Here is a 13,865-nt window from a genome sequence, read left to right as displayed (position 1 = left end):
GTAACCACAGGAATTGACTAGAGAGAGGCAGGTACTGTTGTGGATTCCCAGATTGCTGGCTGGAGTGTCTGAGTGGCACCACTAAATGAGATAAAGTAGGAGCAGGTCTGAGGAAGATGATGGAAAATGATGAATCCTGTTCTAGTCACATGAAGTGTGCCCATGCAGAAGTGCTGAGAGGGAAGCCAGTATTAGAAGTAACTACTTGGGATTTATCAGTGTAGATGTGGTCATTAAAACTGAATGTGGATGAGAAAGGAAAGAGAGAAGATAGTGGTCAGGGAGGAAATGCAGGTCCAGGCTGTACATTTCTAAGTTGGAAGATACATGAGGATGTTGTCCAGGTTGGGGAAAAAGACCCAGAACAACCAGAGGGTTTCAAGGCATGTAAGAGAGAAGGCATGGTCGATGCAGCAACATCTGAGTGGCGATGGAGGGACTGGGCTGGCCTTGGAGATTGGCTGGGAGGAGAGAAGGGGTCTCATGGTTACTTGTTGTCAGGTAGGGAGAAGGTATTTAAGGAGAGTGGTGATGGTTTGAAGTAGTTTTGGAAGAAAGTGATATCCAGGTTACAGATAAGGAAACCAGTTAGAGAAACTTTGGGTCTGTCATACTTTGGGCATGCCTTTATCATATCTTCCGGAGCTCTGGTGGTGGAGTGCCTAAGGCATCTGACTGCTAACCAGGAGGCTGGTGGTTCAAACCCATTAAGCCACTCCCCGGAAGGAAGGTTGGGCAATCTACTTCTGTAGTGATACTGACTCGGAAACCCAAGGAGGGGTCGCTATGAGTCAGACCTAACTCCATGGCAGTGGGTTTGGTTTGGTTTTTGGTTTATCATATCTTCAGAGTTGGAGAAAGCATCCAAGAAGTGCCAGGAGAGAGGATTTTTGAGAAATTGAATGGGTCTGGAGGTCACAGCCTCTTTGCAGTTCATTTTCCTCATCTCTAAAAAGAGCCAAATATTTTCTTAAGATGGCTAACTATTGTAAGGGCTTTGCCCTTTTCCAAACTACTCACTTAAGTCCATGCCATACTTCCCCAGTCGCTGGAACTATTATTCTCTGCATAAGATTCACTTATCTTCCCTTCTCCAGCCAGCAGACAAGCAAACTGTTTTTTTTTTTTTTTTTTTTTTTTTTTTTTTTTTTTTTTTGTACACCTTATCTTAGTAACAGGGAGCTCTGGTGGCCTAGTGCCTAAAGCATTAGACTGCTAACCAGAAGGCTGGTGGTTCAAGCCCACCAACCACTCCTGGGAAGGAAGATTGGGCAATCTACTTCTGTCGTGATAGGGCCTCAGAAACCCAAGGAGGGGTCACTATGAGTTGGATTCAACTCAAAGGCAGTGAGTTTTTTGGTATCTTAGTAACACGTTGTAGCACATAATTTGCTGATGTTATTCTCACATGTTAATTCGCAGATGTTCAATTTTATGATTTACTGTTCAAAACACTGCTTATGAAGATACTGATAATAAAGGGCAATAATAATGAAAACAAAACAAAAAAGTATTTGACTTAATGACTTCTGTGAGAACCAATTTAAGTGGCGTCATCAGAACGGAACTCCGTTGTAAATCGGGGACTACCTGTAGTCTCTGTAACCATTGAGCATCTACCTGACACTATTGTGTGGGCAAAGCCCATGACTCCCAGTCCTTGTATTGCATGGGGCCTAGCGCAGGCTGGATGGTGCTAATCTGGGCTCCAGAAACTCTTGTTGTTGTTGTTGTTATGTGCCGTGGAGTTGGACCCAACTCATAGCGACCGCTCCTTGGATTTCCGAGGCGGTATCACTACGGAAGTAGATTGCCCCATCTTCCTTCCAGGGAGTGGCTGGTGGGTTTGAACCACCAGCCTTCTGGTTAGCAGTCAAGTGCCTTAGACACTATGCCACCAGAGCTCCTCCAGAAACTCTTAGTGGAACAGAAATGAATGTGACAGCATTTCTCTGAGTATCAGTTTCAGTTCAAAAAATGGGAATTGCAGAGATGGTAGTGTACTGAGCAGTGCAAGGAAGCACTTCATACATATTAACTCAGTGAATCCCACAATCACACCATGACGTGGGTTATCTCCATTTCACCTATAAGGAAAAGACACAGAGAGGTTAAGTAACTTGACCAAAGTCAACAGCTCACCAATTGGGCAACCAGAATTTAAAATGGGGACTGTGCTCAGCTGATGGCTTCTCTGGCACAGAGGTTTCACGGTTTGAGGAGCGTTTGTCCTTCCTTTCCGTCTCGGGGCTGCAGATTTCCCGCATGGATGATCTCGCGGGCCCTTCGCGCTTGGACACCTCCGGGTCTGGCTCCACCCTTTGCTGGCCCGCAGCTCAGTCCAGCGCCTTTTCAGGTCGTCGATGACAAGCTCCCGGCTGTGCTCAGAGCCCGCGACCCGCGACCGCCGCGACCGCCACTGCCTTCCCCCAGAGCTGGGCTCACAGGGGCACCTGTCCCCGAGCCGGAGCTGTCGCCGCGAGGGCGCCTACGGGTACTGCACCGCGGCCCTGAGCGCCGGCGGAGGCTCTCTTCTGGCGCAAGGGGCAGCTGCGGAGCCAGCGGGTGCCCAGAGAGGACGCTGCTGAGGGCGCGGCGCTGGGGGCGGGGCTCACGGGGCGGGGCATGCGGCCCGGGGGCGCCTCGAAGGGCACCGCCGAGGGGGCGCGGGCACCGCTGGAAGCTGGGGCGAGGCGCCCGGGGGGGATGCTGTGAAGGGTAAACGGCGGCGGCGATGAGTGCCTCTGCGGCCACCGGGGTCTTCGTGCTATCACTCTCGGCCATCCCAGTCACCTATGTCTTCAACCATCTGGCGGCCCAGCACGAGTGAGTGAGCGGGCGTGGCGGGGGTCGGAACCCGGCTGGGGCCGCGCAGCTGAAGCCTCAGCAACTTTTCAGTCGGGCTTGGAACCGCAAGCTGCAGGGCAGCAGTTCGCCCGAGCTTCTGAGGGTGCCGGGAGTCGCACGGGCAGGGGTCTTTGCTCAGGCTGGCATCTCTGACATTGGGCTTAATTCAGGTGCAAGTGCTGGACGCCTGCTCCGTGCCAGCGCCGGGGGGTTACAGAGGTCAATAAGGCAATTCCCCTGCCCTTCAGGAACCCATGGAACGGTGTGTGTGTGGGGGGGAGGGCGGTACAAACCCGGAAAACTGCCAAGCTTGGCCATGTTGTCTTGGGTTGTGCCTTGTTCGTTTCGTTCTGCGTTACACAGGAACGTTTCCATGTATGGACATGCACGTACTTATCATTTATTAATTCTAGAAACAGTGGTGAATGACTTTAAGAAATAGCCCTGAACCATCAGGCAGAAGACTTGCGTTCTAGGCCTGGCTTTGGCACTAACATGTATGACCTGACTTCAAGTTTTGGTCTGTCAAATGGTCTATGTTTGGATCACATTGTAAGGACCCAGTGAGATATGTTTGTAAATGCAGAAGTGCTTCCAATTGCCTGTCTTGGGGTAGGATGAGGAGCTGGGAGGAGAGGGGGCAGTTTCAATGCTAAGGAAGTGGATGGGGCTGAACAGGGCAGCTGATGGGTTAGGTTCAAAGGCCTATGTCGCACTCTTCTGTGGGCAACCATGGACTAACCAACCTTGCACCAGACAGCAGCAATCCTGCAAAGGCAGGAAAAGCTGTGCTTGCTGTTGGTTGCTGTCTGGGGGGAGGAGGAAGTAACCTGTTACAGTTCCCACAGCAGTTGGACTAAGGAAATTACATCAGTCTGTAGCCTACAAACCCCTTCCAGACCTTTAAGTCTGTGAAGTGTCTTGCTCTCGGGTGGTGATTTCCTCTTCTCTCCCTGCTGTGGCCATTACTTGCTGTTGGCTGTATCCAGACAAAGGCCCACACTGAGGGCTCACTAGGAGGGCCAGGGTCTGCCCTTGATCTGGCTCAGTCTAGGCTCACATCTCCTCGAAGCAGCTTCCTGGGCAGCCATATATCACATGTCTGTGAATATAGTGCATGGAGACCCTGCACTCCTAAAATGGAATTTATGGGAAGTTCGACCAATATTTATTGAGTACCTGCTGTGTGCTTGACACTGTTCCAGGTGTTGGGGACATAGCTTTGAACAAGCCAGAAAAAGTTGGGGAGGCGAATGTAGAGACAAACATCAACAATTACATCAATAGATATGACATGCTCTAGAAACTAAAATAGGGTGACATGAGAGAGTGGTGGTAGTCAGGGAAGGATTTTTAGGTAGTACTTGAACTGTAGGAGGCACCCACCAGAGGAGTTGGGGACAGAGTCTTCCAGGCAGAAGAACAAGGAGCAGTGCATAGGGAAGGAATGGGTGGGTGTCGGGATATTTTGGAGGAAGAGCAGATGGGCTTGCGGAAGGATTGCACTGCAGTAAAGAGAGGATTTGGGGATGATCCTAGATTTTGGGCTCAGCCACTGGGAAGGTGGTGATGGCATTTACTGAACACAGATTGAATTATGTATTGCTGGTGGCACAGTGGTTAAGAGCTGAGCTGCTAACCAAAAGGTCAGTGGTTCGGACCCACCAGCTGCTCTGAGGGAGAAAGATATGGCATTCTGCTTCCGTAAAGATTATAGCCTTGTGAACACTGTGAGGCAGTTCTCTTGTACTGTAGGATTGCTGTGAGTTGAAATTAACTTGATGGCAATGGGTTTGTGTGTGTGTGTGTGTGTGTGTATTACTGAACACTTTGCAAAATGCTACAGTGATTGGAAGAATTGAATTGGTTCTAGCCATTCTTCCCTCCTCTGGCAGGTTAAAAATCCCATGGCCCTTGACTCCTCCCTGTCCTTCTTCATCCCCTTCCTCCCACTGTCCCCTTCCCCCATAGGATCTGGGGCTGGTTTTACTTCTCTTCCCTCCTTTCAGTTCCCTCAGGCACTGCCCCCTCTGACCTGGAGCATGGCCAAGGCTCCTGTGTGGGCTACTACACCTTTGTCAGCCTCAGCCTCAGCCCCTAGCCCCAGCCTGCCAGACTATTGTTTCTGCCACCCCACAATTGTCTTTGCCCTTGGACACTCCTCATAAAAACCTCCCTCCGGGCCTTGTTCACTTGTTCCCTCTGACTGAGAGGCTCTCTTCCCTATTGCTGACCATTGAAGCCACACCTGGACTTTATGGCCCAGAGTAAAAGACCACTTCTTCCTCTCCAGACCCTTTCTCTGGGCAGATGTGAACTCTTCCTCTTCTGAGCCTCCTTGATTGCACTCTTCCAGTGACAGGCACTTTCCTGTGGTCAGGCTTTTGAGAACTCACCTGCCCAGGTTAGAGCTCACCATAGCCTGTTCTGCTCAGCACAGCGTCTTGTACATAGCAGACGTACAATTATGTTTGGATTTGTTGAATTGAGCTTCCTTCCCAGCAGACCTTTATGAAAGCCTGGAAACAAATTTAAAAAAAGAAAGAGAAAGAGAGAGAGAGAGAGCGCAAATTAGATTGAGACGCCTGGAAAAGGTTCAGGTATCTCTCTCTGTGTCTCTGTGTCTCTCTCTCCCTCTCTCTCTCTCTCTCTCACACACACACACACATACACACACACGTACTGCTCGTACTCACCCATACATGTCCCCTCTTAGTGCTGTTACGTGCCTTCAAGTCCAACCCAACTCATAGCGACCCCTCCTTGGGTTTCTGAGGCAGTAGCACTACGAAAGTAGATTGTCCAACCTTCCTTCCAAGGAGTGCCTAGTGGGTTTGAACTGCCAGGCTTCTGGTTAGCAGTCAGATGCCTTAGGCACTATGCTACCAGAACTCCCCTCTTAGTAAGTATCTATTAGTGGAAGGGTATCAGTAAACCCTCCTCCAAAGACTAACCCTTGGGTTGGTTGTAGCTGTTAGTTGTCCCCCTTGAGTCCCTGCTGGACACATTTCTCCTTGTTTTGGGCAGGTCCTGCCCTTGGTTGTCATGGAGGATCTCTGGAGACAGCATCAAGGAGGCAGAGATTATCTGCGCTTCAGTTTCTGTTTCTTCTCCCTTTCTCCCCTGGAGGTGGAGAGTATGAGGAGACGCCTGTGAACCAGTTTATGCTGCTCTCTCCTACTCGGCATGATTGTGCTGGCTGTGAGCTCAGGTCCTTGGCAGGAGCAGGAATGGGGGGTACCTCCTGGCCACCAGTTGTCTCAGGGTGTCCTTCATTAAAATACCTGTCAGCTACACAGCACATCTTACTGGTACTCTGATCCAGCATCTTGTTCTTGACCCACATAGGCTTCCTCCTCCTTCCTGTCCTCATTCCATTCAACCTCACAAGAGAAGCTGGAGCATCCACTTTTGTGCACAACCAGAAACCTCCTATTTCATTTTCTTACTTGGACATTGGCATGATCATCCTCATTTTTATAGAACTGTGTCATCCATCCATCTTTCCCTCATCCATCCATCCATAGTCTACCCATCATCCATCCATCTTCATCTCCCCATCCCTCATCTATCAATTCTTGTACACTTTCTCATAGGTCCCCAGGCCAACTACCTGTCTCATAGTCATCCTGGTATCTTGAGAAGAGTTGGACATTCTCAGGCCCTACCCCTGAGGTATTCTGATTTTGTAGGTCTGGAGAGGCATCTGGAAATCTGGCTGCTAATGCCCAAAAGCCCCTATCCCTGATTCTATGTGGGATGCAGGGCAAGATGATGAGAATACAACTGTCCTGGGATTCTGGCCAGTCTCCTTGGGGTCTTGTCCACCAACAGTGGACTGACCATTGCCCCCATATGACCCCTTTGGGGGCAGCTTTCGGACTGGTGCATCACCCCCATTCCAACTGCAGGTATGTGGAGTGAAGTTTATTCCTAAGCCATTGGTGGGTGCTGGTGGGTTATGGGAGCTGTAACTGAGAAGGGTGCTTTCCAGAAGACCTAGGGACACTGGGGGCCATATTTGGTGAGAGTTATCCAAAGGCTTTTGTGTTGGGATGTGTAGAGGTGTCTCAGCTGAGGAGAGGTGCTCATGGCAGTTCTAAGGGGTTGTTGAGGAGGCTCTGGTGTAACAGGCCACTGGTGTGGACCATGTGTGGCTTTGCCTAGAACTGTAAGCCCTATGGAACTTCAGTGGCAAAGTGATCAAAGCTTTCAGCTGCTAACCAAAAGGTCAGCAGTTTGAACCCTCCCAGCTTCTCTGTGGGAGAAAGATGAGACAGTCTGTTTCTGTAAAGATTTACAGCCTTGGAAACCCTATGGGGGATGTTCTACTTGGTCCTGTAGGGTTGCTGTGAGGCAGAATCAACTCGATGACAGTGGGTTTGGTTGGTTTGTTTGTTTAGGAACCCTGTCGGTGCTGGAGGTTTGAGAGGGAAAGTATCTCTCTAAGATTAAAGGTGACTTACTGGTTGGCAGAGATTGGAGACCACTGAGATAGTCCCTTCATGGAAATAGAGACCTATCTTGTTCATTCTGTATTCCCAGTGCCTGGAACAGCACCTGGCACATCCAACCAAAAACCCACTGTCATCGAGTTGATTCTGACTCATACCAACCCTGTATGACAAAGAAGAACTGTGTCATAGGGTTTCCAAGGCTGTAAATCTGTACAGAAGCAGCCTACCGCATCTTTCTCCCTTGGAGCAGCTTGTGGGTTGTTGAACTGCCAACCTTTTAGTTAGCAGCCAAGTGCTTTAATCACTGTGCCACAAGGGCTTCTGCCTGGCACATAGAGGTGTGCAATAAATTTTTTCTCAGTATGTTTTTCCAATTGATAAACAGATGAATGAAATGATGTGACTTTCCTAAGGTCATACAACTACTCAGTGATGGATGGAATGCTAGGACATAAGTCTCTTGACTGCTGGACCAATTTCTACTAACTCTCCCTTGTGCCTTGGTGCTGCCCTGCTGAGGTGGTGGCCCTGGCCCCTGACCTCCTCAGTACCCCTCCCTTTCCCAGAAGGTCCAGGACTGTGCGTGACCAGCCTTGCCTTGGATGCCCAGATTTGGGGTTGGATGCTGACCCTGGGGATGAGGTGTTCTTAGCCACAACTCCTCCCCTCCTTGGGTTTCCTGGCCTCATCCTCTGGCCCATTTGATTATACACATGACTATGATCCCCTCTTCCTGTCCCCCTGGAAGGTGTGTGTAATTGTACCTCTTGTATTTTCCCTGGCGCTCAGTCCAGGGGTTTCCAGCTGTTTCTGAGGGAGGTAACAAATTCAATGGCTAGACCTGTCAGCTGCCTGGGAGCCCTGAAGATGGGGCAGAGGTTGGAGGGCTGGGTAAGGTGGGGGGGGGCAGGGAACAGGGGCCATCTCAGGGGTGGGTGGAGCAGAGGGTGCTCCAGACATATATGCGCATGTGAGACAGGTTTTCAGGAGAAGAGGAGAATGAGGCTCTGGTGGCTCTAGTCCCTGAAAATCGCAGACTCTCTGACAAGTGCTAGTGATAAACGTCACTAACTACAGTGCCTGAGCCACAGGATGAGGTAGAGGCAAGGTTCAAAGTGAATGCGTTCAATAGTCAGGAAATTCCAGGCACCAACATGTTTGTTTTGATAAGTAACCACCTCCCTGTTCTGGTTGTTGCAGTTCCTGGACCATTGTAGGGGTTGCTGCCTTCATCCTGCTCCTAGTGGCCCTGCTGGCTCGTGTCCTTGTCAAAAGAAAACCACCCCGGGACCCACTGTTCTATGGTATGTACATGCGGGAGGGAGCCTGTTTGTGCCCAGTTAGCAGCCCAACACTTTGGTCTCCATCATGTTTTCCTCCATGGGGGTAAATACCCTGACCCCACCGGTAAAGTGGCTAGAAATATAGAGGTCTTTCAGGACAGAGTGCCCCTTGTCTCTCAGGCTATGGATCTCACTCTCTCCCATATGGGATCCTAGCAGAGGATTACCTTCAAGACCCGACAGGACATCCTTCCATTCCTCGCCCCCAGTGTGTTCTGACCTTTGACCTCAACTCTGTACCAGCTTCTTCCTGGGCTTCCAGTCGTCAGCCTTGCTACTTACAGCCCCTTGACCTGGCATGTCACTTTCCTGCATAGGACCTCAAGAATGAGGAAATTTGTAAAATGAGAAACTGTTACTACCTACCCCAGAGAGTTGGTACAAGGATTAAATAAGATAATATTTGTAAAGTACTTAGAGCAGTGCCTGGCAAATAGACATGTTTATTAAATAAATAAACACACCAGTGATTGAATATTCACACTGTACCTGGTATGGCTCTAAGCAACTTAGAAGTATTATTTTATTTAATTATCACAACAATGTCCCTCCATTTAGAGGTGAAGAGGAGTCCCTGGTGGTGCAAATGGTTAATATGTTTGGCTGTTAACCAAAAGGTTGGAGGTTTGAGTCCACCCACAGGTGCCTTGGAAGAAAGGCTGGTAATCTACTTCTGAAAAACCAGCCATTGAAAACCCTGTGGAGCACATTCTTCTGACACACATGGGGTCACCATGAAGTGGGATCAATTTTTTTTTTTTTATTGTGATTTGGGTGAAAATTTACATAGCAAATACACTTTCCATATAGCAGTTTACATACACTTTGTCTCATGACATTGACTACAATTTAGCACAATGCAACATCTCCCCTCCCACTTCCTCCCAATAGTTACTTCTTCCTTGTGTCCATCTCTCCATGCACTGAGCTGTCTCCCTGTGCCTGAGCAGCCCTTCTTTCTCTCATGCTTATTCTCTCCAAGGAGTGTATCTACCTCAGGTAAATGCTCAACTGATATGCCTGTCTATTGTCTGCCTGGAAGCCACAGGTGTGCATTCAATTCCAGACCTGAAGGGCAGCTGGGGGCCATAGTCTCAGTGGTTCCACCAGGCTCCCTAGGGCCAGCAAACCTGTTCCCTGCTTTTTTTTTTCCCTCAAAATGTTTTGAGTTTTGTTCCACATTGTTCTCCCTGTCTATCCAGGATCTCCTACAAAGATCCTCTTCCAAGTGGTTGACAGTAGTAGCTGAGCACCATCTATTTCTTCTAGTCTCATAGTCGTACAGGCTGCAGATCGGATGAAGTACCAGTTGCTAGGACTAATTGTTTCCATGAATTTTTAGTTTTCTTCATTCTTCTTGGCTCTGGATGAGGAGGGAGAATTGGGATCAATTTGATCGTAACTGTTTTTTTGGTTTACAGATGAAAACGCAGGCTCAGAGATGCTCAGTAACATTGTCAGGGTCCCACGGCTACCAAGCATGGTATTGTTTGATCCCCAGAACCTATGCTCTTTCCATTATGCCATGCTGACTCGAGAAAAGCTTTTATGAGTCTTTGAGCACTCCCTGTGCTGGGCGCTTTGCTGTGTATTTTATTTGCTTCTGCTTCGATAATGCTGAGTAACAAACAACTTCTAAATCTCAGTGCCCTACAACAGCATGGACCTGTAGGCTGGCTGGAGGCTCTTTGTTTCAGGCTGTGGATCCGATTCTGGTCTGTTCCATGTTTCTTCTTATTCTTGGGTCAGCAGCTCCCCAGAACATGCCCTTCTCATGGAAGATACAAAAGCACAAGAGAGACTAGCAGAAGAAAAGTGATGCCTCTTAAGGCTTGGCATTGGCCCCCTGGCACTCCACCCACATTCCATTGTCCAAAGCAAGTCATGTGGTGAAGCCCATCATCAGTGGCTCAGGAAGTATTCTCTGTCCACAGGGGAACTTGGCAAAGTTGGGGAGGGAAAGAATTGTGAGTAATGGTTGCCATGAGTTGAAATCTAATTGAGCCAGCTAACAACGAGGTCCCTGGGTGGTGTAAACAGCTTGCACTCAGCTCCTAATTAAAAGCTTGGTGGTTCAAACCTACTGAGAGGATCCTCAGAAGGAAGGCTTGGTGATCTACTTCCAAAAAGTGACAGCTATGAGCACCCAAGGGAGCAGTTCTACTCTGACACACAGGGGGTTGTCATAAGTTGGAATCAACTCAACAGCAACGGGTATACAAATAACTTCCCTTAACTCACACATAAAAAACTCTGAAGCTTAGAGAAATTATGTAACTTGCCAAAGTTTGCACAGCGAGTCAGTCTGGCTTCAAAGACCATACCCTTTCTCCTCTGCCACTCTACTTATCTTTGATCTGACCCCACCTACCTTTCCAGACAAGTCTCCTGCTGCTATCTATCCACTCCTCTTCATCTCCACTCCATGGCCACCACCAGTTGCCATCAAGTTGACTCTGCTTCATGGTGATGCCATGTGTGTCAGACTATAACTGTGTTCCACGGAGTTTTCAACGGCTGATTTTTCAGAATTAAATCATCAGGGCTTTGTTCTATGGTGCCTCTGGGAGGACTTGAACTACCAACCTTTCAGTGAGCAAACAGGCGCATTAATCATTTGAGTCACCCAGAGACTCTCCATTCCTTGGAGCCCACACCTACGTGTATTCCGATGTCTGTCCTGACTCCTCTAAGCCTGGGCATCCCTTCTCTTGCACTCTCAGCCCTCTGTCCCTGTCTCTGTTCCAGCTTATTACACTTCATATAAACGAGGTACTTTAAATGAATTTAGTATTTGTGTCTGCAGCCTCAAGATGAGGCCCCAGGCTAGACTCCTCATCCACTAGAGAGCAGAGAGACTGACTGTGTTCTTCTCATTTCTAATAGGGGGGTCTCATATGTGTGTCTGCATTAGGAATTGTCAGTAGAACAATCCGGTGATTGTGTGCTGAATACTTCCTTTCTTGGGAGACATACCATAGCCATTCACCTGAAGGATTCTGAAAAATGAGTGTCAGAAAGTGACCCTGTCAAAAAGAACTGGGTCAGATGCCTCTGTGAAGGTGCAGGGAAGGTAGGGTCTGTAAGGCAAGGCACACTTGGGCTTTCTCTCAGGCTGCGGAAAATGTAAACTCTGAACTCCTGGCTACTGACTCCGCTACTGAACTCCTGGCTATTAAAAAACAAAAAAACTAAACTCACTGCCTTTGAGTTGGATCCGACTTGGGTTTCCGAGGCGGTATCACTACGGAAATAGATTGCCCAAGTGTCCTTCCGAGGAGTGGCTCATGGGTTTGAACCACCAGCCTTGTGGTTAGCAGTCAGATGCCTTAGGCACTATGCCATCAGAGCTCCCTAACCTTCCCCATGCTTCTCTAATTTATTTCCCTACAGCTTTTCTTATATTTACCATCACATTTTTCTACTGTCCATGTCCATCATATAGTCTAAGCACTAATTTCTGATGACTTGAAAATGCAGCTATCTTGATGAATTTGATCATCCACTGTTTAAAAGTATTATTCTTTTAGCCATTTGTTGGTAGCGGGTTTAAGCCTGTTTAAGAGATTCTCACAACCCTAGTAACATTGTATAAGATGCTACTGCTTTGATTTCTTCTACTCAGTTGCACCATCTTGTATTAATTTTTTTTTTTTAAATCATTGGCCTTCGAGCCATTGTGACTTATGCATCAGCTAATTATCTATAGGATCTTTAGTATGGAATAGAGCATACATTATTGGACAAACTGCAGTTGGCCTGCTTAGTAATGGGTGAGTGAATTACCTCATCTAAGTTGCTATTTTAGGAGGCCTTGAGGGATGTAGATGGTCAGTGTGGTCAGCTGCTAATCAAAAGTTTGGAGGTTTTATTCCACCTGAGGCATCTTGGAAGAAAGCCTGGCAGTATGAACAATCAGCCATTGAAAACCCAGTGAGGCACAGTTCTAGTCTGACATACATGAAGTCAAAGTCAACTCAATGGCAACTGGCTTAAGTCATTATTTTAAACTTGGTGGTCACCTCTATACTTCCTGGGCCCCTCAGTTCTGTTTTTGTGCCTGCTGGCCCAGGTGGAGGCAAGTTTGATCCTGGGCAGCCACTTGTGAGGGCGTGGAGGGTAGGGACCATTGAGTCAACTCTGACTCATGGAGATTCCATGTGTCCTGGTAGTATCCTCAGGGACAGAGCCAGAGTATGACTTTGTCATTCTCTTCCCCAGTGATAGGCGTTCCCTAGGTGTGAGCACTTGGGTGGTAGTGGAAAGATTCATGAACACAGGCAGAGTATTGGTTGGATGTGCGAGAGATGATATTCTGGAAAACATTCAAAGCAGTCCACTACTTATTTCAATATGGATTACACTTCAACATAACGAAAACATCCTTACAACTGGACCAATAAGCAACATCATGGTAAATGGAGAAGAGATTGAAGTTGTCAGGGATTTCATGTTTACTTGGATCCTCAGTCAACACCCATGGAAACAGTGGTCAGGAAATTAGACAAAATATTGCACTGGAAAAATCTGCTGCAAGAGAGCACTTTAAAGCGTTAAGAAGCAAAGATGTCACTGTGAAGACTAAGATGTGTCTGACCCAAGCCATTGTATTTTCAGTTGCCTCATATGCTTGTGAAAGCCGGACAATGAATAAGAAGAAGATTTGATGCCTTTGAATTCTGGTGTTAGTGAAGAATACTGAAAGTAGCATGGATTGCCAGAAGAACAAATAAATCTGTCCTGGAAGAAGTGCAGCTGCAATGCTCCTTGGAAGCAACACTGGCCAGACTTCGTCTCATCTACTTTGGTCATGTTATCAGAAGGGACCAGTCCCTGGAGAAGGATATCACGCTTGGTAGAGTGTCAGCAAAGAAGGGAAGACTCTCCATGAGATGGATTGACACAGTGGCTGCAATAATGGGCTCAAGCATAGCAAGGATTATGAGGATGGTGCAGGACCGGGTAGCGTTTCTTTCTGTTGTACACAGTGTTGCTATGAGTTGGAGCCAACTCACTGTCAGCTGACAACAATAACATTATTTGCTAATGCCAAGCTTTTTGTAATTGTCTACTGAGCTACTGCTTCTTAAACTGCTGGTTTCTTTTCTCTAGTTTATGCTGTCTTTGGATTTACCAGTGTGGTGAACCTCATCATAGGCCTGGAACAGGATGGAATCATTGATGGCTTCATGATGCACTACCTGAGAGAGGTACGGGA

The 13,865-nt window shown here is 48.0% G+C and overlaps 1 protein-coding gene across 1 annotated transcript in view; it reads left to right on the top strand.

The window, feature by feature from the left end:
* The first annotated feature begins 2,734 nt into the window (after nt 1-2,734).
* Nucleotides 2,735-13,865, top strand: part of TM6SF1 (transmembrane 6 superfamily member 1) — a 33,396-nt gene continuing 22,265 nt past the window's right edge. The window contains exons 1-3 of the mRNA XM_007945105.2: nt 2,735-2,826; nt 8,505-8,608; nt 13,760-13,857. Of these exons, the coding sequence (XP_007943296.1) occupies nt 2,735-2,826; nt 8,505-8,608; nt 13,760-13,857 (294 nt within the window). The remainder of the gene's footprint in view (nt 2,827-8,504; nt 8,609-13,759; nt 13,858-13,865) is intronic.

The sequence above is a fragment of the Orycteropus afer genome, unplaced genomic scaffold, assembly GCF_000298275.1.
Source record: "Orycteropus afer afer isolate SDZICR_OR568_19922 unplaced genomic scaffold, OryAfe1.0 scaffold00132, whole genome shotgun sequence".
Lineage (NCBI taxonomy): Eukaryota > Metazoa > Chordata > Mammalia > Tubulidentata > Orycteropodidae > Orycteropus > Orycteropus afer.
Note: the sequence above shows the minus strand (reverse complement) of the source record. Positions and strands in the feature narration are given on the sequence as shown.